At 37.3% G+C, this 27991-nt stretch overlaps 1 protein-coding gene across 1 annotated transcript; it reads left to right on the top strand.

Moving 5' to 3' along the window:
• LOC139152477 (uncharacterized) lies at positions 1-27867 on the top strand. Its single transcript, XM_070725632.1, has 25 exons — positions 1-63; positions 898-995; positions 1817-1936; positions 2133-2230; positions 3418-3564; positions 4193-4303; positions 4578-4820; positions 6854-6992; positions 7231-7456; positions 8222-8423; positions 8686-8861; positions 9456-9695; positions 10181-10404; positions 11695-11815; positions 12621-12815; positions 13114-13260; positions 13714-13779; positions 14477-14795; positions 19664-19780; positions 22573-22790; positions 23360-23479; positions 23926-24037; positions 24447-24543; positions 25754-25853; positions 26391-27867. The coding sequence occupies exons 2-25, from the start codon at positions 934-936 to the stop codon at positions 26427-26429; spliced, it is 3639 nt and encodes a 1212-aa protein (XP_070581733.1). The 5' UTR covers positions 1-63; positions 898-933; the 3' UTR covers positions 26430-27867.
• The last annotated feature ends 124 nt before the right edge of the window (positions 27868-27991 follow it).

The raw sequence follows: 27991 nt of genomic DNA, 5'->3' as shown, positions 1-27991 counted from the left end.
AGTCAGCCCTGCAACATTTCTCGCCGCTAGAAGAGCAGCAAGTTCCTGTTACGCAGATAACAGGTAAAGTGTTTTTGTTTTCAGCAACAGACCGTAAAACATTATCACACCACTTTGTCTATTCAAATATCGATATTCACTTGTTTCTCGTACGGTAGCGGTTGAAGTTTTAGAAAGCTGTCAATTTGCTTTTTTCCGAGCGACAGGGTTTCAACTTCGGACAATGCGCATTGCTTGACTGTCGTGATATGCGCGTGTACCTTAATGTCCGTAATTTTTGTGAATTTTCTTGTTTCGTTAATAAGATATACTTATCTACATGTTAGTGCATTTTAGGTTTACATCATTCTTTCGTGCCTGCTGACGTGGATAGTCGAATACTAAGGTGTTGTAGATTTGTGTGGCGAAATAATAAGGTTTTTGGCCACAAGGAAACAGTTGTAGTACAAATCAGACTGAATTGCATCAGTTATTGTTTTATATAAACTACTAGACACTCGTAAATCAAGCTATAGGTCGAGTGTTTCATAGCAACGTGTCAACATTTATAATACGTTGTTTTGGAGACATAGTATGCAGGCACTTTGATCTAAATTAGCTCGTGTTTGATTGCAGTCGCACCAACAACATTATTTGAAATATCATAATAATGTTCATTTTGTTTAAATTGTGTTGCAACGGTAAACACAAAACACCATATTCTTTTATACTTGCTATACAACAAGCTTTTTCTGTCCATAGGTTTATTTCACAACCAAGAGGCCGCTTAGCCATATCCGCAATTTTTTTGTGTAACCAAATAAGTATATTTGAGGATATGTTGCAGCAACTTTCTCTTGTAAAATTACTGCCACGGACAAAATCTATCCAACTTTCGTTTTGTCTATCAATGTTCAGCCTATCACTTCATCGACGCTGTTAGTGGTGCGGAAGATGAAATTCGCAGTCAGCTGGTTACTCATTGGCGCCATAGTCACAGTAACCGTCGAATGCTGGTAAGCGCTTTTCTAGCACTAAAGTCGCATGTGTTTCCAGAAAGAATGCACAATTATGATATATTGCATCTGGTGGGAAAAATGCATCTGATGAGATAAAACCCACACTATACTGATGTCGCTTTTAAAATATTATATGTTTCTGTCAATCTCAGTTGCATTAACACAGAGAAATGAAAGAGTTGCGTACTTCATAATATACAAGGCAACCAGGGAAACTACTTATCGTATAAATGCACTTATAGGAAAATTGACCATTATAGGTGATTTACACTTTCGGGACTTCATCGTCAGCGGTTATATTCAAATGAGGTTTATTTGCATTGATATTGTATTCGTTTGTAAAAGCCAATGTGCATAACGCATTGCAATTTGTAATTGTTGGGTGGAATAATACACTCTCGAAATCGAGGGTCTATGATGAAATGAATGTCTAGGTGTGACATCCCTGACAGATAAATAGCTAAAATAGAGTGTGTATATGGGACAGTTAAAACACTTGTAAATAGTTTAAAGTTCAACACATGATATGTACTAAGTGTACAAATAACAATGTCGATAAAAATACATACGTATAAATTTCATATTTTAATATACCATTTGCATGTTACAGTTGGCCTTAATATAAATAGGTGACGCGCACACTGAAAGAAGACACACATTGAGGAAGACAGATTTCAGCCGCATTTCACAGAACAAGATCCAAACGGAAAAAAAGATGAATAATATTTGTCATTCCTATTTTGAAGACACATGATTTGTTTTCATAATTCAAGTGTCTCCTGAAGGCATATAATATTGTCTTCTACCTCTCTTTAAAGGCCAAACAGGTGTCCATTTCGATCACTACAGGCTCGCAGCGTTGCCAAGTATCGCATTGTTTCTTACATCCATCGCACGACGACCTCCTGTTTTGTATTCTTAAGATGTACCAAATATATGTGAGTAAAAATATCCATGTTGTATGAATGTCTGACTGTAAACATGTGCTTCAAAATGCAAAAATTACAAAATAAAGGATATAGGCAAATGTATCATGGGCATTGAAGCTCGCCTTCATAATTTATGAAAAATTTCATCATGTAATTTGCGCTTTCACGATGATCACGGAAATTTTTTTTTTTTTGTTTTCAACAGACGGAGATATAAATCCGAAGTGTACTACAGTACGCAATCTTATTCTGGCGAATCCATTGGTAATTGTTATGGATACTGCTCGAACTGGCAATGTTTCGGTAGGTACAGGCACTTAAAGTAGTATGCGTCTCGAAAGTGAAACACTTAAACTTTTGCTCAAACTTTCCTCAATGAGTGTTTTAACCAAATCAATAATAAACTTCAGGGGCACCGAGCAAAATTTTGTAATAGAGGAAATAATTTCTTCCCAACATGTACAGATATGAAATTCAAAATGGCCGCCACCCCTATATTAATTCTATTAGGAAAAATAAAATTTCCGATATGGAAAAATAATTTTCACTCTAATTTTCACTCAAAGAGCGTAATTCGTTCCAAATAACACTCGCCAATCGACTCCTGGTATATGTCGAGTATTTACCCACATCCAGGGTTATGTTAGTGTGTATAGAAGTCTAAACAACGAAAAGCAAGCAGTGCGGCTAGGATTAAGTACAGCGCTCACTGATATTTATTTTAATATTGACCTAGTTAGAACTAGATGATTTTGCTTGTCAGATATGCATCATCTTCAGTCATTAAGTGACCGCTTACCTTATATCATATCATATCATATCATATCATATCATATCATATCATATCATATCATATCATATCATATCATATCATATCATATCATATCATATCATATCATATCACATCATATCATATCACATCACATCACATCATATCATATCATATCATATCATATCATATCATATCATATCATATCATATCATATCATATCATATCATATCATATCATATCATATCATATCATATCATATCATATCAGGCACATTAGAGGTATTCTTACACGATATACGTTTTTCCCATGGCTATTTTGAAGATTTTCACAATCGCTTATAAGTAATTTAGTCCTGTCATAGAGCTAAAAGAATCATATCATATCATATCATATCATATCGTATCGTATCGTATCGTATCGTATCATATCAGACACATTAGAGGAAGTCTTAAACGATTTACGTTTTTCCGATGCTTATTTTAAAGATATTCACAATCGCTTATAAGTAATTTAGTCCTGTCATAGAGCTAAAAGAAATAGCTCTTTTGCTGTGTGAAAGAAGACATTAAGTAGAATGGTATAGTGGATATCCTTACCTTTATGATACCTTGTTTATAAAGTTAATTTTTCAAGAAATTCGTTGTCACTACACAGCATTGTCGAATCTTGGATTGAATTTAAATTTATTCGTTATGTTTCTGTCAATCTCTTGTAATAGCTTGCCGAAATATAGACCACTGTATCGATAGACGATGTACCTCTAGTAATAACCAACACTGTTTGAAGTGTGAGTTTGACAGAGGAGGATATAAGAAGGCTTACGATTTGGTTCAAGACCAAGGAATCCAAAACAGAAAATGTGAACGTGAGTAATTTATTCAATCGATGTTAGTGTATTTGACTGTTTAATTTACCACTATCTCAAGCATAATTTTTTAGTATGAAACAAGGCAAATATGCGTTCGAAATACATTATTTTGGAAAAAAATAGGGTTTGATTCTCCAGTTATTATCAAGTGATAGCTCAAAGCTAAATACAATACCAGGTGAAAGAATCAATAAATTGCACAGAAATTAATGAAGAAAATAAGAATATTCTGGTGGTCAAAGTGTTTTGAAAACGACTGTATTTATTTTATATCAGCATGGTCAGTAAGCTGAGATGGGTAATTTTGAAATACTTCTTATAATATTTTGCAGGAAATGAGAATGAGATGAACATTGTAACGAGGGCAAAATTGTGAATTATCTTTGTCATTTTTTGATAAAATCACAGTAAGGAAACATAGAAGAGGTGACTCCATTGAACAATGCTTTGTTTAATAATTCATGAGATTTTACCCATCTAGGAGTGTTGAATTCTTGTCCCTGTGCAATATTTAAATGAGGTCATTCACTGTGCGTGATCATTGTATTGGATGACGTTATATTCTGATCTCTGTAAGTCAAATATATCTTTGGAATATTCATATATTATTTCATGTTATTCACAGAACGTTGCTCCTGGAGACCAGACAGTAAGTTCTGCTACCCAGGGTCTTGTCCGGGACACCCGTCTACGTGTTCGTGTCTGGATGGTTTCCAAGGTTACAATTGTCTGTCAAGTAGGTTTCTCAAATGACTTTGAATTTTCAATTTGAAATAATTTTTTATGATCTGAAATTTATGAATTCCACTCTTTATTATCGTAAATTTTCAGACAAAACTCCCGAGTCAAACGAATATCTTGATGACAAGATCAGGTCTACATCAATTTCTCTTTTCACGTATATTATTGCCAGAACAATAGTGGGTGTTGGACAGGTAACATACCATGATCGCTAGTAACCATATGATATGAAAATACTCATGATTTATGGTTCCATTATTATTAACAAGTAACCGAAAAACCGAAGATAAAGAATTGTTATGGAAAACTCAAGGTGACCGGAAGTGACGAAAATTGCGCTGTTGACTGTGTTAGTAACAATGTCGGATATTGTCAATTGAATGTGAACTCATTTCAAGTTGACTGGACGTCAAGTTATAAACCATCACTTGACTCGATCTACAAACCATACTATGTCAACGAAACAGCCTTTGGTGTTGTGTCCGCCGCTGTTTTATGGAATCTTGCGGAAGGTAAGGCAATGAGACTCATTTTATCACATATTTTGTCATCGTTAAGAAATTAAGAGTGGTTTTTGCAATAGTACATTTGATGGCAACATTCAATATTTGAGGCAGAAAATATGGGTGAGTCGAACAAAATTGTTAACAGTGGATTATTACAGGATGTGGTAGTCAGAATAATACACTTCATGATCGGTTTTTTTCTTTATTTTGGCTGCTCTGAGTAACACGTTAACGTTCCGAATATCTACTCTGAGGAGCTCATAAGCTTGAACATTACAATTCAAAGGGCAACCTCGTAACGCCAAGCCTGCGCCCAGTCGCGATTTTAAAACGCGTGATCGAGTGTGTGCGCGATAATGCATTGCCGAGATCAAACACCCCAGCCTGACCTAATCAAAACAAATGCCACCGATTTTACAGCGACAATATGATTAGAATATATGGTTGGTACCGGAGTGACTGAGATAAGGTTGTTAGTCTCACCCGTGTCGGCTAAAGGTAGTATGCGCCTCGAAAGTGAAAGAATTAAAATTTCACTCAAACTTTCCTCAAGGAGTTTTTCAACAGTTCGCTGTCAAAATCAAGAATAAAAATCAGGGATCACCGCGCAAATTTAGGTTCTACTGACAAAAAATTACCCAGCTTTTATCGATAGTTGAAATTCGAAATGGCCGCCCGATCCCTGCTTTAACTCCAGAGGAGAAAAACAAAATTTTCGATTTTCGTAAAACTAAGCTTAAGACGGTGAAAAGTTTTCCCACACCAAGAGTTTTAAACTGAATCCCCACAAGTGGTAGATCAGAAAAGAATTGTAAAAGTTTGAGAGCCCGAATATCTGACCTCGTGGCGCGTTCTACCTTAAATTAAATTGCGCACTACCAAGAAAGGTGCGAAGGTTAACTGACAAATTCGCAACTGCATGACAGCCTAACGTTCAAAAACCCTAAATTTGCATTTCGGAGGTGAAATATGTGACTAATATAAAATAATTTGCATAATGGGATTTTGTTTCGATACTTATTTAAAAGTTTTGAATCTAAAATAAGGAGTATGGTTTTGGCCCTCACTCTTATAGGAGGTATTAACTTACACGCAAAACACCCGACAATGGTGAGGTAAACTTTGATCTCGTTTCAACGAAAAACTATTTGTTTTTCTCAGTTAAGTTTTTGACAGTTATAGTGACAGTTATGGCGATTGATTGATCTTGCTTATAAAAAACGTCTGTACCGACACTGATTTTATTGCTTATTAGTTGACAACTCAAATACGCTTATTGCCTTTTGGTATGTGGATATGCCCAGGACATGAACTGGTCAGTCGAACGCGTTGCACTCATATCACTGTGCATTATGGATAACTCTCAGGCGTCAATTATCATGAGAGGGGACTCTCCTGAAGCAGAATGGGTCACATTTTTTTTGAAGAAGAACCAGTGCTTATCTGACAATAATTTTAGCAGTGACTGATGAAAAAATAACACCCCCTTAAATTACGCCGATTTTAACCACGCAGATACGCATGGGCCCAGTATCCGTAAGTCCTGCCAAAGAACGGGCTGCAGGCAGCACAAGTCTCTGAGTACAATGTTATGAATAGCGATACAGTAAAGTAGCGCCAGACAAGATTGTATGAATGGAAGAGAGATAAGCTTATAAATAAAGAAAATTGACGGACAGGACTTAGTTTGGCAAGTGAAACACCGTACAGACAAGGAAATGAGAGAGAGAGAGAGAGAGAGAGAGAGAGAGAGAGAGAGAGAGAGAGAGAGAGAAAGAGAGAGAGAGAGAGAGAGAGAGAGAGAGAGAGAGAGAGAGAGAGAGAGAGAGAGATGTGATGTGTGTGTGTGTTCGTGTGTGTTCGTGTACTATGGCTGCAGTCTGCGTGATCATGTCACAGCACTGCCAAGGCTACCTGTTTATAGCGCCTGATTAAGCTCGTTTAAAATGTAAATAATTGCTTCCAGCACATGTTGCTGCTTGCACCATCCATTAAATACTTCAACATTTATTGATATTCCCGTCGTTTTTTCCATCCAGGCAAACGTTCTCTTGCCAATGGAACAAGTACGTGCCTTTCAGACAAAACTGGCATCATGGACATAACTACTGACGACTTGCCTGTGAGAGCTTGCAGTCATGTGATCGACCTCCATCCAGACATCAAACATAATGACAGGTTAGTACCAGGGTTCACTTTCACGGAAAGGGGGTTCGATGAAACACGATTATCGCTCTTTTATTAAGCAGATACTCGTTCTTACTAATTATCAATACAATATCAGGTTTTTACTGCAGACTTTAACTGGATTTGTGTTATTTTCGTTCCGAGAATGTATTCAGACATTACACTGACTGCGATATTTTCAGAAATAATGATAAGTTACGAATGGTATTTTTTATCTTGCTATCGCTAGGCTGTCAGTGCAGTTTCACGTCAGGAATGGTGGCTTCATCAAACTGAACAATTTCGATCTAGAAAATTCCGTGACCATCGATGACCCGAGGTTTTATGATGAAAACAGCGAAGAGAAGACATCCGTCATTGCCTTTGACTTCTTGCCTCCATTACACACAGTTTGTGGAAACGTCACCGACTGCAGCCCTTATATCATGGATATTGGTGATTCGTACACAACTAATGTGAGTACATGACACTTTCATCCTTCAGCTTTTTGACTTCTCGTAATTTGAATTGGGCAGTAAAGTTATTTATGAGTTAAATGGTCGAAAGAGTAAACAGACGGCAAGGAACACCTGAATTCCTAGGTTGCTGTCTGAATTTCATATTCTGCAGCGTCGCTAATTTGAATTGCGCCGACACTTGTGTACCCTACTTAATGATACCCTACCGATAGAGGGCGTGTCGTAAAGCTACTGGCATTACAATTTTACCGTCCATCTCTCCTTATCGTAGCCTGACCGTTTTGCCAAGAGGGCCAGAACCTTGTCAGTAAGATTTGGATGATTTACATAAATTTAAATATTGACAGTGTGAAATATTCAAGGGATCAGCTGCCCCCTACTTACTCCCGCAGGCTACAGCAATGCAAACACTAAAATTTTTGCAATACTTTGCCAGCCTGTCACGTGTGGTGAGTAATTTTGAAAGCTAGATTTCAACATTAACCGTCCTGTTTGTAAAAATCTTCCGTATTGATTTGACACTTTGTAAACGGTCATTTTGAGTTTCAAACATCGGTAGTTGTTAACGTAAGGTTATTTGTTTCGCTGATACAAAACTTTCGTATACAAACATTGTGAAAATATGACCGTTGAAAATTACTTTACAAAATGTATTCATTTTGAGAAGTTTCAAACATCACACGGTTTTATCACTTTTGGACGGCTCAATTGACTTTTCAAAACAGTGGATATTACAATGTGCACTTTCCGTGACGTTTACAGGCCGAAATCACCATACGATGGCAGGTAGAAGATTGGATCGATGAACCATCTGGCATTGATCATTATGATTGTGAAGCGTTCCGGTTGACCTATGACACGAGTGAGGACAACCTACTTGACATGCGCTCAAGAGCTCCCCATGCTTCCAAACGTAACATCGATCCATCCCAACCTGAGACCACACTCCATTTGCCAGACCCAGGTATATGCATATAAAGGCAACTTAATTTAGTGACATTATCATTAATAACTGCACTAATATACGTTTGGGTGTTCTATGTGGAAACAGATTTAAACTGCTTGAATCAGTTTGTCTCTAATAATTTCAGGCAAAGTTATTGTAAAGCATTTGTGGTACAGTTTATATTGACAACAAACCACAGTTCCAAAGTTCTTCTCGGTCAAACCATATTTGGTCTTTTGACGGCTGCAATATGGCGATGCATATTTATTTTCTCACACAGGCGTGTATGCAATAATAATGACAGTGTATGACAGAGCCAAAAACTCCGCCAAAGTTCGTCGTTTTGTGGTGTTTGATGACATCAGTGCTATATCTATCGACGTCACCAAGTCGATCAAAGCGGACGGGGCAGTGCACAACAAGGGTGTTTTCTGGATCAATCCGTCGATACAACAGGTGAGAGCGTTGCTATCAGACCCATGTAAAATTGTAAGCAGTCGCCTTAAATTTGCATAATTCAGAGTGCTAAAATTGACAGATATGGGATGTACATGCTCAAACACATGAAAAATACAATGACTCGGTCATATATCTTGGGTTTCGCTCATTTAGTCTTTGATGAATCATTTAACGTGAAAGTTTGTTTAAAAACGAAAATAATGTAAGATAACGATTAATTGACTTAATTGCAGCCGTGCTGCAATACTTTTCCACCAGTGATCGAACATTGACCGTGATGACTCAGCAAAAACTAAATAAGGAACCACAAAATACATGAACGGGTGTTAACATCTATACACCGTTAATTCGTAACTTGTTTGATAATATACGGACTTTAATTTAGGGGTACTTTTGGTCAAATAATATTTCCTGTAGCAACTGTATTGAACATTACCTCTTTGATACCTCTGTTTGGGTAGTCTCCGGATGATCAGTCGCTTGAGGGCGTCCTCTCGCCCCACTGACGTCAGGAGCGGCAGATTTTAAAGTCCATTTATCAACTAAATGGTTTTGAATAGCCTGTCATTAACTGTATTTTTTACTCCAAAGATATTATCTTGGGGTGGACATTTCTATAACTCCTTCCATCGAGATGAACATCTATTAAACGGGATAGCAGAACACGAACCATGGCCACGTTTGTATGATGAAGTTACTGGTCAGCCGCCAACTTCACGTTCGAGAGAGGCGATACCCAATTCCGAGGGTATTGTGTTCTTTCAGATAGACTATGCGATGTCATCATCGGGCAGATCAGAACCTCAAAACTGGACAGATATCGGCGGCATGGTGAATTAATCATTAGTTACTATCGCTTAAATATCTTATCCAGTGTTGATTTTAAAGCAACAATTTTTAATCATTTATCTGAGCTTGGTCAACAAGCAAACACATATTTTTGTTCTCATTTCTAAGCATGTTCATAAAACATGAAGTAATAACTTGCCCAGTGCAATTTACTAAGCACAAAATGCATTGCATTGCAAACGTTTTTCTTGACAAATGAATTTCTGTCCGATCTAAAATTCAGTCGTCACCAGTAGGATTGGAAAATTACATAAATGTTTTATAAGCAGTTTTGACAAATTGAACACTCGGCATTTCAACATTATTTTCAATGTAAAAACAAAACAAACCATCAAACAATGATTCAAGTATCTGGATGTTGCAGATGAATACGGTCTATATATGAAGTATTTTGTAAATCAATAAAAATATTATATTAAAGGACCTCAAAACAAATCTGAGTATTTTGACTTTTATTGAATTTACAGACTGAGGTACCTGTCCCTCCACTCGACTCAGATGACAAATTCGTGATGGTTTCAGATAACAAATTCGTGATGGTTTGGCTGAGGGCACATGACGTCATTGGTCATACAAAACGCGACAGTATTGTGTTTTATTTCGATAGCACACAACCTGTCATCTCTGAATTGGAGTTTGTAGAAAACAGCGAAGTGGTGTCTATGGTCAAAACGTCAAATCCAAACCCCGGGTAAATATGCTGCTATCATCAACAGCTAGTTATGTACTGTTCTTTCCTCGCTTTTCTGACTGGACGTTTGCTTTCTACATAATTGGTACATATAAAGCCTTCAAGAGCATTGTTCAGAATAGAGGAGGATGTTTGACTTCACCTTTACCTTTTGAAATACGTTTGCCTTTTTGCAGAGGTATCAGAAACACTATATAAACGTCTGCTGCAACTACATAGACTTTATTTAAAAACGCATGCATGCATGCACGCATACATACATACATACATACATACATACATACATACATACATACATACATACATACATAGATACATACATACATAGATACATACATACATAGATACATACATACATAGATACATACATACATAGATACATACATACATACATACATACATACATACATACATACATACATACATACATACATACATACATACATACATACATACATACATACATACATACATACATACATACATACATAGATACATACATACATAGATACATACATACATAGATACATACATACATAGATACATACATACATACATACATACATACATACATACATACATACATACATACATACATACATACATACATACATACATACATACATACATACATACATACATACATACATACATACATACATACATACATACATACATACATACATACATATCTGCGTGTGCATGTTTCAACGTAGCTACTCATAGCCTTCGTGTGGATAAGACCTGTTAAAATTATATGAATAGAATAGAATGAAACAAATTACCTTTTTTGTTCTAAATATCAGTCAAACATCCATTGTGTCCAATTTTAACATCTATTTAAGAGCGTTTGGTTTTAACTTCCAGGGTTGACGTCGGTTTGGTGATTAGTGGATGTGGAGTAAATGGTCGTTAAAGTGTATTAAGTTTTATCCTAAGAATACAGAAAGTCTTGGAGAAGTAAATTGCCTTTGCAAAACGTGTGTAGAGTAAACGAACGAGAACAAAGTCATAATTTAGCTTTACCTTTATTTCAAAAGCATAATGATACATTAATTTGCATTATATCGAATCATAGGGCAAACCATTTCACTTTTTAAACAGGGAAGGATATTGCAGACTCCACAAATATTTAACTCCGTATTCCCAGACCAATATATTTCTGGGGAAATAAACTACTTGTGAGGTATATCTGGAGAGATGCAATAATTTCTGGACAAGTTTATAATTGTATGTAACTTCTTGGCTTAATAAGCTTCATAACGTCTTTGTGATGATTACTTAAATCAGGGTGATAGTGAAGACACACGACGAAGAAAGTGGTATTTTGGAAATCCAGTGGAAGCTTTATGACCGGACAGATTTTTCGTTGCTCTATGGAGAGGGAACTGTTGATAAAACATCCCCTACTGTGAGTAAAGAAATACTGCAAAATTTGTCCGCACTAAATGTAAACAAATGTGGAATCCGCTATACATTTAAGTAGAATGAACCTCGAAGAGAAATATTCAGACTCTCACACTTTTACAATACTCTTTTAACCTACCACTTAAGGGGCCTGGTTTTGAAGCTTATGAAGTAATCACAATGTTTACCGGTTTAGTTTTTCGAAAATCGGGAATTTGTATCCTCACAGAGAGATAAAGCTGAGATGGTGGTCATTTTCAATTTCAGGTGTTGATAAATATTGGGTAATTTGTTTCGCTAGTACCAACAATTACGCAGTGACCGCAGATTTGTATTGTTGATTTTGAAAGAGAATGGTTGAAAGTTAGCTTGGGGAAATTTCCAGCAAAAGATTTATAAGTCTTTCACTTTCGAGGCGCGAACTACCTTAATGTGTACGGGTCATAGGGTAAAGAGTAGAGTTTGGCAGATAAAAACAGGAAGCAAGATACAAACATGGACAAAAGAGACAGAAAGTCATGTAAACCAGTACGTGATCATGTTCTTGAGGGCGTGAATACCTTTGTTCGTGAAATGGTACATTGACCAGAGTGCCAAACCCAGAGGTCAGTTGATGAACCAATGGTTTAAGAAATCCACCTCTGACACAATATATTTTTTACAAATTTCTTGATTGGTTTGGGAATGACGCAAAGAAATTTCTATAAACTGAAACCTTGACTCAAAAAGTGTGAGGGTTCGGGGATATGGAATACTGCAATTTAATATTTATTATTACATTTTAATTTGTACAACTGTTTTTTTCTCAGGATCCATCGGATAGATCATGTTCACCGTTGACGTGTGCCTGCATTCCAAACCTAAACATTTGTTCCTATCTGGAATATCTAGTAGTCTTCAATATCAGCGCCTTAGATGATTTTCCGGATGGTAAAACTGAATGCACGGTTTTTATAACCGTTGTGAACAACGCTAATATGCATGGAAACACTATTGAAATGCAGGTGAGATTTCAAGCGTTCACGTACTATATATGGATTAATTTCATTTGCGCTTTTGCCACCGGTTGCCATAGAAATACATCTCACTTATAAGTCCCGATATCAGTGCATGGGAAACTCGAACCGAGGTAAAATCTTCCTTCACATCATCCCGAATAAATAAAAATCTTTGATTTCACCAAATTCTTTGGTTTCGGTGGATCTTATCTTTTCAAAATCAATTCATAATGTTTAATGTGATATAATCTATTTTAATGAAGGCGGTGACTTTGAAATGAACGTGTTTGTATTTCGTTTATAGATCGAAATAGATAATACACCAATCTCGGAAACATCAAAGAACACCGCCTCAGTTGCTGCTGGTTCAATTACGGCCGTTCTCCTTCTTCTTGGCATTGTTGTTGTTATTGTTGTCGCAGTTCTGTACAGAAGACGAAGGGCAAAACAGGTAAACGGCAAGGGGTTATCACCCAATTATAACTTCTTGAAACAAAATTTTAATGTCGTTCAAAGTCGGGACTTCAACCATTCCCTAATGTGTCCGTTAATAACTTTCGAACTTGAAGACAGAAAGTGGGGTATGTAGTAAATGCCAATTTTGTTAATCCGGCGTAGTTTTAAAAATTTTCTAACTCTTAAAGGGACAAAGTCGACAATTTTTCACGGATTTTGTTTGATACTGAAATACTACTTATATTATTTGACATGTTGAAATACACTGAATGAGATTTAGACACGATAAGTGAAACCATCATAACCATCGCGACATATATATATATATATATATATATATATATATATATATATATATATATATATATATATATGTATATATCTTTATATATATTCCTAAAGAATTCGTGTAACCGCCATATTTCATCTGTGAATATTTTGCTCATAGATGTCTGGGAGAACTGTCTCATCGAACCTGTCGAACCTCGCGTCAGAAGAGAATGCTGTTCCCCAGGTAACTGCCTTTTTTCATTTCGTAGTCAGTAGATCAGCAGACATCTCACGAATGACTCCACTGACTGAAGATGTATATTGTAACGACTCTTCCGTCACGGTCCATGAGTTGAGGAACGGTCTTGGATCGAAATATTTTCAGTAACTGAAGCAAACACAAAAAGTTATTGGTTGTTAGCACCACTTTAGATCTTTATTACTGAACAGCAACGGTGACGACTCAAAATCTGCTCTCTGATCTGTCTATCTACTATACAAAGATTACAACAATTTTCAAATCTACACATTATAATGAATAAATGAGTTAGCCTACAGTTCTAATTAAATACTGGTGCGTTGGAATATATTACAGGACAGCTACTGTCAAAACAGGATGAGATGATCTTTAAACTTGAAGCTTGAGTCAAAGTAAACCTCATTAGCATTACATCACTCGACGCAAGACAATCGGTTATTTGAAGATTGGGAGTGTAAACAGGCTTAGTGATTCACGGGAAGCCACGTCTTCTGACAATCGTCAAGGGAATAATATAAAAACGTAGTGTTGATTACTATGGGTCAATATTAAACATCTGAATTCATGGGGAAAGGGATGAGAGTGGCTTTACAATATCATCGGTCGGTGTCACAAATAAATGCGATTCGATTACTTGTGTTGTAATTTTAAATCTTCAATTCTTTATGAACTTGAAATGTAGAGCCCACAGTGTTTTGGTATTGATAATGTCATGTATCAAAGCAGTCTTGATTCCGATACGTCGAGGCACAGAAGAAATATGACAGTCGACGTACCGGGCGACGTACCTCCCGAGCTTCCGCCAAAAGTTAACAGCCGTACCTCATCTGCAGCAGCAACTGCGCACGTAGACAGAAAAATGCGCACTCGCGAACAAATAGAGATCTCTTCGACAGAACTGACCATGCTTGAGCTTCTGAAGCCTGGAATACAAAAGGCAAAGATGCTAAAGAAAGCCGCCTCTGGTGGATATTCAACAGTTGTTGTGAAATGTTTGAAAGGTATTGGTTTTTATATTTATTCACATCAGAGAATAACCCAGTTATCTTACACACATCATGTAAGGTAGTTCGCGTCTTTAAATTGAATTACTAAACGTTTGCCCAAATTTTCCCAGACGAATCGTTAAGCATTGCTCTTCAAAATCAAGGATAAAAACCATCGGTTAGCGTGTAAAATTTGGTACAAAACATATAAATTGTCCGCTAGGGTTTAGTGTTGTTCATTTTGGGCGGTGGACTCGACCAGTCCTAGTGGGCTATTCTAGTTGTCCAAACCAGATAAAGTCTTTTTTCACCGTACTCCCCTGTTACTTTTCGTCTTTTTCATTATTTTATTACATTTTTGTTATTAGTGCTATTGTTGTTATATTTATTCATGATTATTATTATTCTTATAATAATCTTATTAACTATTTTTATATATTTATCTGCTTATATAAACAATTTCCACATTTTAAAAGTTACCGATTATTTGACATTACAACTTCGCCGATGCTAACTAGCCATGTATGCAACCCCGAAATTTCGGGGTTAGTTAATATGCTAAGCCGGTCGGAGGTGTGAATCACGTACACATCGATAATACCAAAATAAAAAGACTCGAACAGCATTTGCATGCAAGGCAATGTGTGGAACCGCGACTATTTCTCCTGTAAAGTTTGATTGAATATTATTTTCGTCACAGTCCCTCTACAAGGGACTATGGTTTCGTGGTATTTTCGAATTCTGACACCACATGGCAATTGCGATGCGACATCGGTACAAAAGAACTGAAAAGACGCTTCATTGTGCTAACACCTAGCACAAAAGCTGAAAATGTTCGAACGACGTAAGCACGGTCACTCCACAAAAGCGAGTGGAATGACCGTGGCGTGCAGACTTCGCTCGACTTCTATAGCTTGTAGACTTGACTGCTACTAAAGTTCATATTTTACAAGTATAACTCCTACTTTCTTTCGGTCCGTACTTATGACGACATAGCGGCAGCTGTATACCTTACCTCATCCCACCTCACAAGAAAAAACAGAGACACTGTCTATGTATTCGGACTCGAGTGCATTGCATCCTGATGTAGCCTCGCCAGTCACAATCCTTATATCAAACGTTTTGAATCAGACAAGGACTTCCGTCAGAAGAAAATCGTAATGAAAATTAAACAACACAGGCGATAATTGTGTTTGTCTCACAGTCTTCAAACACTCCCAGCAGAACATTTACATCAAGCAGTGGAGAACGAATGCATTTTTTAAATAGCCAACTGTAGGTAAAGCTACATGCGAATCCAAAAATATAAAAAATACAAAATTGAGCGTCCCTTGATGACGCCGATTTTTTTATGCCGGTGATAATAAGGGGGCAGCGGGCCTCGAACGGAATGATGTTAAGTTTCAGTCGTAGATAAAGGTTTTCGGTTCGGACTTTGATTTACTTGAATTTGTGGTGATTCGGACTCAGTATTTGCTGCATCAAAGGGTGTAAAGTGTAAGATGGACGCTCATGACTACGGTATTTACGAGTTGGTCATTAAACCACGGTGACTTCACCATAATTTTGAATCCTATCTGCGGACGGCAGTGGATCACGTGGTCCATGCTACTTATCTCTCGCCAAATGCCCTTGGCGAAAGGTTAGATCATGTTTTGTCTAAATAATGCATCAAAACATTGCAAAATTTGTTGAAACAACATTTGATGGACATTCATGATGGATTCATGGAGCATGAAAAGGTGTCGAAATTATTCACCTGGTAGTGATTCGCATGTTTTTTACAAAACTCGCTTTTACGTTGTTAGCCTTTTCTATTCAAATTAGATAAACATAATTATGCCGGCCTAAGCCGCATAAACGCTAGAAGCGAGGACTGCGTTCCTTTTTGAACAGAGCTTATAAACTGCAATTTACCGGTGGTACACATTATGTTTGAAAAGTCCGGGCCCCTAAGATAAAAACACAGTGAGAATTACAGTCACTGAAGGAAGACAATTTTCACGAAAACAAGGATAGCTCTCACTGCGAGTTGTCGTTGAAAGGCAACCAACGCCAATATCGCAATCCCCATCCTATATGTTACTGCAGACATGCCTTCAAAATGACTAAGCTGAAACAGTTTTGTGGCCATCGCTGAATTTTTTAAAGGGATGAATATACCACATGATATATCTATCTAGCTATTTGTCTGTCTGTTTTTATTATTTATGCTAATGGAAAATACTGGTCGAGAAGTTTTATAGCTTTGTGAAAAAAACACTTCGAATGACAATCACTGGAAGAAACTGGATTGCGAAATGTATTGCCCGGTCAACTTCCGTTGTCGGACAAAAACGATCTCGTTTGTGTGAAACAGAGGACAAGGCGACATTTCACTTTTATATGATATCCGATATTTACGGCTACTAGACTATACAATATCGAAATTAGATTGGCTTAGCCAGATCTATTAAGGGCTGAAATCTCCGATATATATCGGATATTTACGCGCGATTTTACTGAATCTAGTATCGTCTAGTATCGAAGCTAAAGTCAGTCCTTGGAAGTCGGGTTTGGCCAGAACTGTGAGGCGGTGAAATCTCCTATATATATCGGATATTTGCGCGCCATTTTACTGAATCTAGTATCGTCTAGTATCGAAGCTAGAGTCAGTCCTTGGAAGTCGGGTTTGACCAGAACTGTAAGGTGGTGAAATCTCCGATATATATCGGATATTTACTTGCCATTTTACTGAATCTAGTATCGTCTACTATCGAAGCTAGAGTCAATCCTTGGATGTCGGGTTTGGCCAGAACTGTGAGGTGGTGAAATCTCCGATATATATCGGATATTTACGCGCGATTTGACTGAATCTAGTATCGTCTAGTATCGATATTAGAGTCCCGAAATCGCCGGTAAATATCGTGTAAATATCGGAGATTTCACAGATCCGGCGTGCTGAGACACAAGGCAAGTAGTTCTAGTATCGTCTAGTATCGCTATTTAGAGTCACCAAATCGCCGATAAATATCGGGTACATATCAGAGATTTCACAGATCTGGCGTGCCGAGGCACGAGGTAAGTCATTCTAGTATCGTCTGGTATCGATGTTAGAGTCCCCAAATCGCCGATAAATATCGGGTAAATATCGAAGATTTCACAGATCCAGCGCGACGAGGCACAGGAAAAGTAATTCTAGTATATTCTAATATCGATATGAGAGTCCCCAAATCGCCGAAAAAATATCGGGTATCCTAAATATCGTGGATTTCACAGACGCGGCTTCCCTCAGGACAACCGCAGTTCATTCTAGTATCGTCTAGTATCGATATTTGTCCCGAAATCGTCAAACTTCGATACTAGATAGTAAATATCCGACATTTAAAAATTGTGCAAAGTCGCGCCTTCATGGTGAAACACTGCCGCTCTAAAGATACCCAACGTTTTATTCAGATCAGAAGGCATCAATGACCCACTGGATTTAATCTCCGCTCCTGCTAAACAATAGCATCTCGTTGGTGTGTACACACATGGTAAAAATAATCGATCTTTATTTCTAAGTTTCTCGAAAGAAGTTTAGCATTGTAATGAAGTGAAACTTTGATCAGGACACACTAAATTAATATCAAGAGATCGTTCGGAAAACGGGTAATGATTGGATGAGGTGATCATACCCTGGTAGTTCCAGAAAATTATCTGATTACATCCACTCTCTCCCACGGAAATTTGAAAAATTGAAATAATCTGCCTTGTAGTCGTTTTCGGGGCAAGGATATGGTAAACAGTAGGACGCTTGTTAGCTTCATTGCTTGTCAACATGCAGAGGGTATGCAGGATCAAAATGTCAGAAAATAAAATCTTCCGGGGATGTTACTTTACTACATTGCAAGTTATTGATGCTATGCTCGGACATAGACCCTCAAGGGTCTATGGCACGGAGAAGTGTTTTAGCATTCACAGAAGGTCGATCGACACTCTTTAGCAACAGTAAAATTGCGCACATGCACACGTCACTGTTATGCTTTAACCAATGTTTTACGACTGAGAAGTGAGCCTTCTCGATAAGTGCAGGTATAATGTGATTTCAAAAAAATGGAAAAAAGTCCATGGAAATTTGCGGTGTAAATTTTCTTCTGTAGTACTGTTTGATGCGGACCATCGCTGGTGCAGTCAGTCAAAAATAAAGTCGTAGTCTTACACTTTGGAGCTAGAAACGGATCTGGCTCCATGCTTACACCGATACGTCGTACCGCTGTATAAACCACTGATGATTTATACACGTCTAGGTACACATAATCAGGTGCCAATGTACTCTTGCATTGCACGGCCAAAACCGGTATCGATTTATCAACGCGTGACAGTCCCTCCTCCAAGAAAGAGACGTCCTTTTCCTGCACAACCCATGGAGGTAAGGGTCAGCTATAGTCCGTATCGTGTTGAGGACTTGAGGGTGAGCATATCAAGGTCCGCATTGCCATTATGCTGGCCAGAAAATTCATTGTCAATAATCCCCTCATTAACTAATACTGTGAGCAAACTAACTTCATTTACACTTCGCCGCGAAATGCATACAGGTGGCGCTTTTCGCATCTGATTAACAGACGTTAATAGGTGTCAAGTTAGCATCGGGGAAGTTGTAATGAAATTCAAAATAGGTGCCATATCTGTGTTAACTCTGTGGGGATAATAAAATTTTCGATTTTCGAAAACAAAAAAAAATAAATACTACATGAGCTTCAAGTGGTAGATCAAAAGCGTTTTAAAATAGCTCAAATGTCTGAATATCTGTCCCTGGGGTGCATTGTACCTTCTGTATCATGTACCTACGCCGTTAGGCTATATCAGTGCCATTTGCCTAATTCTGTTTTTGAATATTATGACATCATCTACCACATACACAGATTCATCATCAAAGACACAGAAAGAAAATCTCCTGAATGAACTTGACGTCATGCTGTCAACCACTGCTCACGTAAACGTCATCGAGCTGCTAGGATGTATTATCAACACAGGATCACGTGAGTGAACTAGTATCTTAACATTTTCTAAGAAAATAGCGGATTGCGTACTAATTTTTGACGAAATTTTCTTTAAAATTGAAGATTACCTAATGAGAGAACAGGTTTTTACTGGCGTTTCTTCATAGATGAATGTACATAATTACACCCGTGGCCACTATAGTGTTGATTAAGCCTGTCTGGTGCAAGCAAAAATTATGTTTGTATAAACGAAACAAAGTGGTGGTCGGTGTAATAAATGTAAGGTTCACTATCGGCACCCCACTGTTAGGATTGAGATAACGTTCTACTAAAATGTCTCGCCTGCCCAATTCAAATCGATCACAACACTGCACTGTAGACACGCTGTAAGTCTGCACTCCGACAATGAACATCAATAAGGGACTGGTCAGTTTCTTCGGCCTGGGGGGGGGGGCGGTGGATTATTTTTTGCCGACGTCAAAAAGTGGCTGACCCCCCCTATTCCAAATTTTGAAAACAGGGTGACCCCCCTATTCCAAAGTTTGAAAACAGGGTGACCCCCCCCCTGCACGCGAAAACTGTAATATGTAATAATATACCGGTTATACTGTAATACACACACACACACACACACACACACACACACACACACACACACATATATATATATATATATATATATATGTATATATATGTATATATATATATATGTGTGTGTGTGTGTGTGTAATATATAAATATATTATATTTTACATACATTTATATTTTAACAGTCATTAAGTGTTTTAATGAAATTGTTGGCATGTCAGTTGTAAGATAGGAATTTCAAAGTTTCAATCTTAAAGTTTGAATACAGTACATTTTGAATGAGCTGTGAATGTATTTCACACTTTCTATGCTTAACCAGATGTCCTGAACTGTTGTACAGAAATGGATGTCAATCATTAATATCAAACAGGAAAAAGCTGTAAATCAAAAATTTTGATGGGTGTTAAGACTTGCCAGCCATCCAATTAAATCTCCTGAGGAGCCATAGACAGGCATTTTAGCCAAATCTGATGTGTGCAGAGTCTGAGATGACCTTTTCTTGTAACATTGATATTTGTGCATGTTGCTTTCTCATACTGAATTCTCATAGAGAGAACAGAAAAGTATCAGGAATTTGTCATGCTTTTCATATGAAATGGAGATTTCATAATAGTACACTTTCACTTAGCAAACATCAAGATATCTCTGGTATATATCTCTGATATATTAAAGTATGGCGCCCGAAGGGCGCGGAGAAAAATATGAAACATCCTGATATCTCAGATATATATGTCTTGTATATTAAAGTAATGCACAGGAAGGGTGTGCTGAAAAATGTCTGATATTATATTAAAGTAATGCGCTCGAAGAGCACGCTGAAAAATATTGATCATACATATATCTCTGATATATGTATGCCTTATATGTTAAAGTTGGGCGTGCTGAAAAATATGTCTGATTATTAAAGTTACGCGCCCGAAGGGCGCGCCGAAAAATGCAACTGGATGAAATTTGTGGCTGACACAATGCATTTTAGGCAATGATGAGCCTGTGTCGAAATTCAAAAACACACTGACCCCCCCTATTGGGCATTTCAAAAACATGGTGACCCCCCCTATCACCAAAGTCAAAAACAGGGTGACCCCCCCCCATGAATCCACCGCCCCCCCCCAGGCCGAAGAAACTGACCAGTCCCTAACAACGAATATCATACGGGAAAATCCTTCAGTAAGGACGTGGGCAGCTTGATTGTTCAAAATATAAGACATTGTGGTGGCAATTTGGCATCTAGCGAGGTACCACGAGGAGCTACAAAAAACAAGCAAGCGACCGTTTTAAGATAAGCGTGGAGGGAGCCAGAAAAGTTTGAAAGAGATATACATGTATCAGGACAGATTCCCTTCAACGGGGATGAGAAAAGTGTCGTTCATGGTTACACACATATGAATACATGTACATGTAAAATGCTACCCCGACTGTACTTTACTCTTACCTTTTCGTACCAAGTGAAATTGGAGTAAGTTTATTTACGGTTTGTAGGAAAGAAACATGCTTAGTGCAAGTAATGTCTATTTCGAAAGTTTTGCAATCAAGACGGGCGATATCTGTAATTTAATTGCTAACATTTTCTCAGTGGCATTTTCTCAATTCCCGCGTCTGAACAAAGTCTGAACACGACACTTACTAAACATGATATAGTATCGTTGGTATTCATTCACTGCAATATTGAAATCAGCACAAAATGTGTGATGTTCTGTAACACTGACTGCATTTGAAACACATGAGTTTTACCTGAAACTAAATACTGATAGGGCAAATGCCGTGGTCAACTTAACATCATTTGTATACAGTGTATTTTATAATCACTCCGTAATTTCAGGCTAATCGGCGTGTCCATGGGGTACCGATAGTAGGTACCGATATCACCACTGATACAGGGTAAAGTAACCGTTTTATCACCCTTCTGCAGACAGAATTTCTGCTTGCACCAGACAGGCTTGATCAACACTAAAGTGGCCACGGGTGTATGATGCTAACTTTAGCGACACTGCAAATACGTGGCTTCAAACACATGCGCAAACTTTATACTTCATGAATTCTAGGAAAAATGTGTATTATTTAAAGTGTGTTTTCTCAGTTTGTTGCCTTGGGTACAAGAAAAGATTCCGGATATCACAAAGTATTAGTCATTACGTAAGTGAACAAAAGTAGATGAAATTAGGACTTGAATTTGACATTTCCATGGAAAGCAGATTTGTTTGATCAATTTGATAAATGAGAAAAAACTACGTGTTCATTCATAGCGAGGCCATGTATTATCTTGGAGTATGCACCTTACGGTAGTCTAAAAGACGTGTTGAGTGCCATCGGTACGGAAAGAAGCAGACCTGATGAAGAAGAAGATTGTGATGATTATAGCTATTTGGATTTTAACAAGACACCTCACTCTGTGACTGGTGATGAACTGATGTCATTTGCTGATCAAATCGCCTGTGGATTGGAGCACTTAGCTTCTCTGAAGGTATTAATAATGTTCTATTTTTTCCAGCCATAGTCATATAAATGGATATAGTAGCTATATCCTTGAACATCATGATTGTTTTCACGTATATTAATTGTCAACTACAGTTTCTTGTTCTATTCCAAAAAGCATGTATAAACATCCACTATTTAGCTTTTCAACACAGCGTCTTTAGTAAAGTACACTGTTATTAACTACGTTTGAATTCTAGTCCCGACTAGAAGTCACTTGTCAACAATAACAATGCAGTCTACATATGCAAAGGCTAAGTTGATGAGTGGAAAGCTGCATGCATATTTCAATACGCTCTGGGGAAGAGAACAAGAAACTTTAGTTGACGTCAAAGACAAAAATAGTTAGAAACTCACTTAAAGTTGCAGCTACTGGAGCGGTAGCTAAAATATAAAATGTGTGAAACAATGATTTGAACATATATTGGAAATAATATGTTCAGGCGGTTGACTCGCTACTCACATCAGAAGAAACTTCATCCCCTTGTAAAGGGATACAATTATGGAATTTTGGAGTTACCTGTCATGTTCCGAACCTTTCCCTTAAAATGAATGTAGATTATCCATCGCAAACTTGGAATTCGGAATATTTTCGTCGGCGAAGAGAAAGTTTGCAAAATAGGATCTTTCTCCAATGCTGTAAGAACTGATAAAGAAGAAATAAAAGACAGTCTAGAGGTGAGGCCAACATTCTAAAAGTTAATGCTATTTTAATTTTATATTGCGGACAGTTATCCATTAGGGGACGACTGCATTAACTTTCATGGTACCTGAAACCCGAGTCCTTGCCTGACCAACTCGGGTGACAAACAGAAGACTTTTAATCCCCAAGGTGTGAATGTTCCATTGTTATGTTTATCTAATCCAGTTGGTGCTATTGTAGTGCCATTGTAGGAAAGGCAGGTCTGTGAAATTGATCCTCTAGGGAAGTAGGGTATTCCTAAGTTAATGGAGCCTTCCCGTAATGTTATCTGATTACGTCTGTTAACGGAGTGTTCAGAGAGATATCGTTAAGTGTTACGAGAGAAGTGCGCGCACTTTTTGACATCTCCGATGTAGACTTATGAAAAAGACAGTGAGAAAGATTGTGTGGCATTACCATAAGTGAGATGGTTTTATTTTAGGGACTTCTGCCTCTTCGTTGGATGGCCCCAGAATCACTGGGAGAAGGACTGTACTCTTTGAAAACTGACGTTTGGACTTTTGGAGTCATGCTCTGGGAGATTATCACTTTAGGTAAGAAATATGGATATCGTAAATCGATATGTTAGTAAGGACCTATTAACAGGGCGGACGTCACGTAAATACAGTGAAGTCGTTCTTAGAGAGTTGTTCACTTGCTCTCCTAACTACCAACTCGCGTACCTGAATGACGCAATATGTAATTCTCTTACGTACTTGCGGCTACCTAAGCCAGTGAGTAATGGTTTTCTGGCGTGTCTGACTACATTGCAATGTTTGCTTGGGTTTATTGAATTTATATAATATAATTTCAAGGAGAAAATGAATAAATACTTAAAAGATAATATCCTCTTTAGTGTTTCCATGTCTTATATTTCGCTTCATATTATTTTCACAGACCAGGAAGGTAAGGGATCTTGCCTGTGATAGATAAAAATTGTATCAATATTTCTTTTGATTCTAGGTGAAACGCCTTACTCAGGTGTGTCAAATCGAGACATATCAGATCAGATAATAAGTGGACGTCGTATGGAGAAACCACAGCAATGTACTGAAGAATTGTGAGTCCAAAAGTACCATTCGTAAGGTAGAATGTGCCTCGGAACAAGTATTTAGACTGGAACTATCAAACTTTATTTCTTATTTACAACTTTCAGGGGACCGTTTCGAAGCTTATGGAATAAGAATACGTTTATCGCTTTAGTTTTTCGAAAATCATCAATTTTGTTTTTCTTCATACAGTTAATATGGGTATGGCAGTTATTTTAAATTTTAAATATCGGTAAATGTTAGGTAATTTGTTTCTGTCATATCAAAATTTGCATGGTGACCCCCAATTTTTATTCGCGATTTTGTAAGAGAATCGTCAAAAGTTTCATTGAGGAAAGTTTGAGCAAAACTTTAACTCTTTCACTTTCAGGGCGCATACTACCTTAATCATCATTTTCCCCTCAGAACTGCACATGTGTTAGAAGGATGTATCTCGTTTAAGACAAGTGACAGAAAGGATACGAGGAGAAATGCTCTATGTCATGGACAAAATATTTCTTGTTTTTAATCAAAGAAATACTCGACTCAGTGTGTGTAAATTAGACAGAACGAAAGCTGGAGAATTGACTAAAACAAGAGAGTTGACAGCTTAGTACACTTGGAAAAGCAGCGGTTCAATTAGCCATACATGGCCACAACCCAGAGATGTTTTAACTGAATCTTAACACAGTTCTCCCCAAATAACAGAAGATAAATATTAACAACGAAATGGATATTTATGGCAGTGCTACGAATTTGTAAAACCACCTTTGTTCTTCAAATCAAAGGGATAAATTTTATTACAAAAAGCCTGAGTAGTCGACTACGGAGCACTAACTTGCTATTCTTTTTGCATATAATGCAATATCTTCACGAGTAAATCAACATCTGAACAGTAGGTGAGGGCGGCAGTTTACAAATTGTATATTATATACCAGAACCCATTAAAACATCCATATGCATCGGCCGAATTTAACACGATCCAATATCAGTATGGAATTTCGTAAATCGTTAGTGGTATACCTCGCAAATGTGCCTGGGTAGATCACCAAGCCCCCTGTCTTGAAAAACTGCATCCCCATAAATCTTCTTTCTTATCGATACAATTTATGCATTGTTTTGAAAATGTATATCGCACTTACCCCCTTGTCGTTTATATAGTGGGCGATGGATAATATAACTTATTTATTTTTCTACTCCTCTTAGAAATATAACCTATTTTTATTCTTTTATGGCTTACAGGTACTCCTTGATGTTGCTGTGCTGGGACCGTAATCCCCAAAACCGACCTTCGATGACAGTGGCTTTGAGAGAACTTCGTTACATTACAAAGAATGGATATGTAAGTAGAACATCCAATTTTCTTTCTTCAGCATATGCCCAATATATGATACAGCATTCTATCAAAAAGCTAAGCGGCGGTTTTTTCTCCTGAACTGGGCGAGATCTTGTATTGCTGTGGAATATAAAGATATTGTCTCACGACACCTAGTCAAATCAGAATCTCATTCAAAAGACAACTACTTTTCCATGAGGCTTGGAAAGTCTCGCGAGACCTACGTCTGGACTGAAACGATACCACAATGGGAAGAAGGTAGCCAAGTACAATACTCGCAAGTGTTTGTAAAGACTCGATGAGGTTGCGAAGACCACACTACTTACCAAAATCGCTTCACAATTGTTCTGAATAAATTATAACTTTGAAAATTTAGATATTTGAGAGGTGGAAGTAACTTTTTGATTATCCCAGTACATTTGCTGTCCAGGCTACATATATGGCGTCATGGTGTCACGTACACAGGACACCTTCCATTAAGCAGACTCTTTAACTCCACATATCCTAATATTTCATTTGCTTTTATTTATTTTTGACTTTCAGGTTTTCAATCAAAACATGACAAGGGTCAGGCAAAATTGAGGCATCGACTTATGCAAGTACACCTCGTCGATATGCACCACTGACGAAGTGTACGGTGAATGATACTTCAAATTGCCAGGCAAAACGATGATGCAGAAATAATGACACAATCAATGTCATAAAATTCTTGCTGTATCATTATGGGCTTTGCAGTACGTTCATTGTCTTTTATTATTTGCTCAACGCTCTGATCAGTATCGAACTCTGTTAGTAACAGCAGAGTTAGGTTCAGCTAGTGTTTTCAAAATTTCAGTAATGTTGCCATTCCGTAAGGTTTCGTGAGATACCCAGCATAGTAGTTCGAGTTTTAAACGATTGTCTCACATTCAACAAACAATTTTTGTAATTTAGTAATAAGTAAATCAAGATATACATTATTACACCATTGAAATTTTCACATGTCAGATTCTCATGATAATTTGTGAAAAAAAAACTTAAAAATCTACCACTGATATTCTACTTCGAACCTCCTAGCCGATTGAAACTCGCGTGGTTCTTAAATTTTTACTACTCTGACGTTTTTTTTTCGATTTTCATACAAAGTCAAAGTCAACCCATCTTTTCCCTAGTTTAAAAGTGTCTGCCAGTTGTTGCCTAACATCTGGGTGTTTTCTATTTGTGTAGAATCACGACGATGTGATTAACACAGAGAATCAGAGAAGAATTCGAAGGGGCGACTTTACCAAGGGGTGATTCCTCCCAATTTTGAATGAAATTCTTAGAAACTTCCAAATTTGAAAGGTACCCTGCAGGTGACTTATTTTACTCCTTGACCGGTAAAGTGATCTTGTGATTGTGTATTTTACGCACGACCAATTTAAAATGTGAAAGCTAAGATGTCATAAAATTTTATAACAGAATTATCCCAAAATGCTATTTATCGTTAAAACAACATTTAGTACGATTCAAAACTTGGATCTGTCACTTTATTGACTTTTTATGTAGAAAAAGCCATGTCATTCTGTGATTTTCAATTTAACGTTGCTTAACATATTTCTATTCAAGTTGCTCCTGTGGTCAAAGTCCCTCTAAATGTGAAAGTCAAGGTTTCTGTTCTTGCCTCTCAAGATGACTTCTGTAAAACGATTTATAAAGTTCGGCTAGAACAATCCTCCATGATTTCACTGAAACTGTACATACATAAGCTATGTCGTATTGAGAAACACTCACCGGGTAACAATCACCTTAAGGGAATTACAGTTTCATCGACAATGTATCAATTTCCTGCTGTATTACATGTAAGTTTATCAAATATGGTAATGATGTGATAACATCTACGTAAATATAACCACGAAATCAAATGCTATTCTTATGTCATTTATAGCATATATCGAACTCATGTAGTACGTGCTCACTCTGTATTCGTTTAGATACATTTCATGCCAACTAATTCAACAAATAAAAGAATGTCATCAATAAAATATGCATATTATTACAGAAATAATTTGTTTAGAGTGAATACATGAAATGGTACAACTGTATTGGAATAATTGTAACTCGAAAAGGAGAGTTGTTTGTCTAGTTGTGTGTATGTGTATGTGTATCAATGCCGATTCATAAAT

Source organism: Ptychodera flava, chromosome 2 (assembly GCF_041260155.1).
Source record: "Ptychodera flava strain L36383 chromosome 2, AS_Pfla_20210202, whole genome shotgun sequence".
Taxonomy (NCBI): domain Eukaryota; kingdom Metazoa; phylum Hemichordata; class Enteropneusta; family Ptychoderidae; genus Ptychodera; species Ptychodera flava.
This window is presented reverse-complemented; position numbering and strand designations above follow the sequence as displayed.

Excerpts from the sequence above, each read along its gene's own strand:
- LOC139152477 (XM_070725632.1), top strand. The coding sequence starts at position 934 with ATGAAATTCGCAGTCAGCTGGTTACTCATTGGCGCCATAGTCACAGTA. Across the intron at positions 10,405-11,694 it reads ACGTCAAATCCAAACCCCGG|GGTGATAGTGAAGACACACG; the intron begins GTAAATATGCTG and ends TACTTAAATCAG. Across the intron at positions 13,780-14,476 it reads AAGAGAATGCTGTTCCCCAG|AGCCCACAGTGTTTTGGTAT; the intron begins GTAACTGCCTTT and ends CTTGAAATGTAG.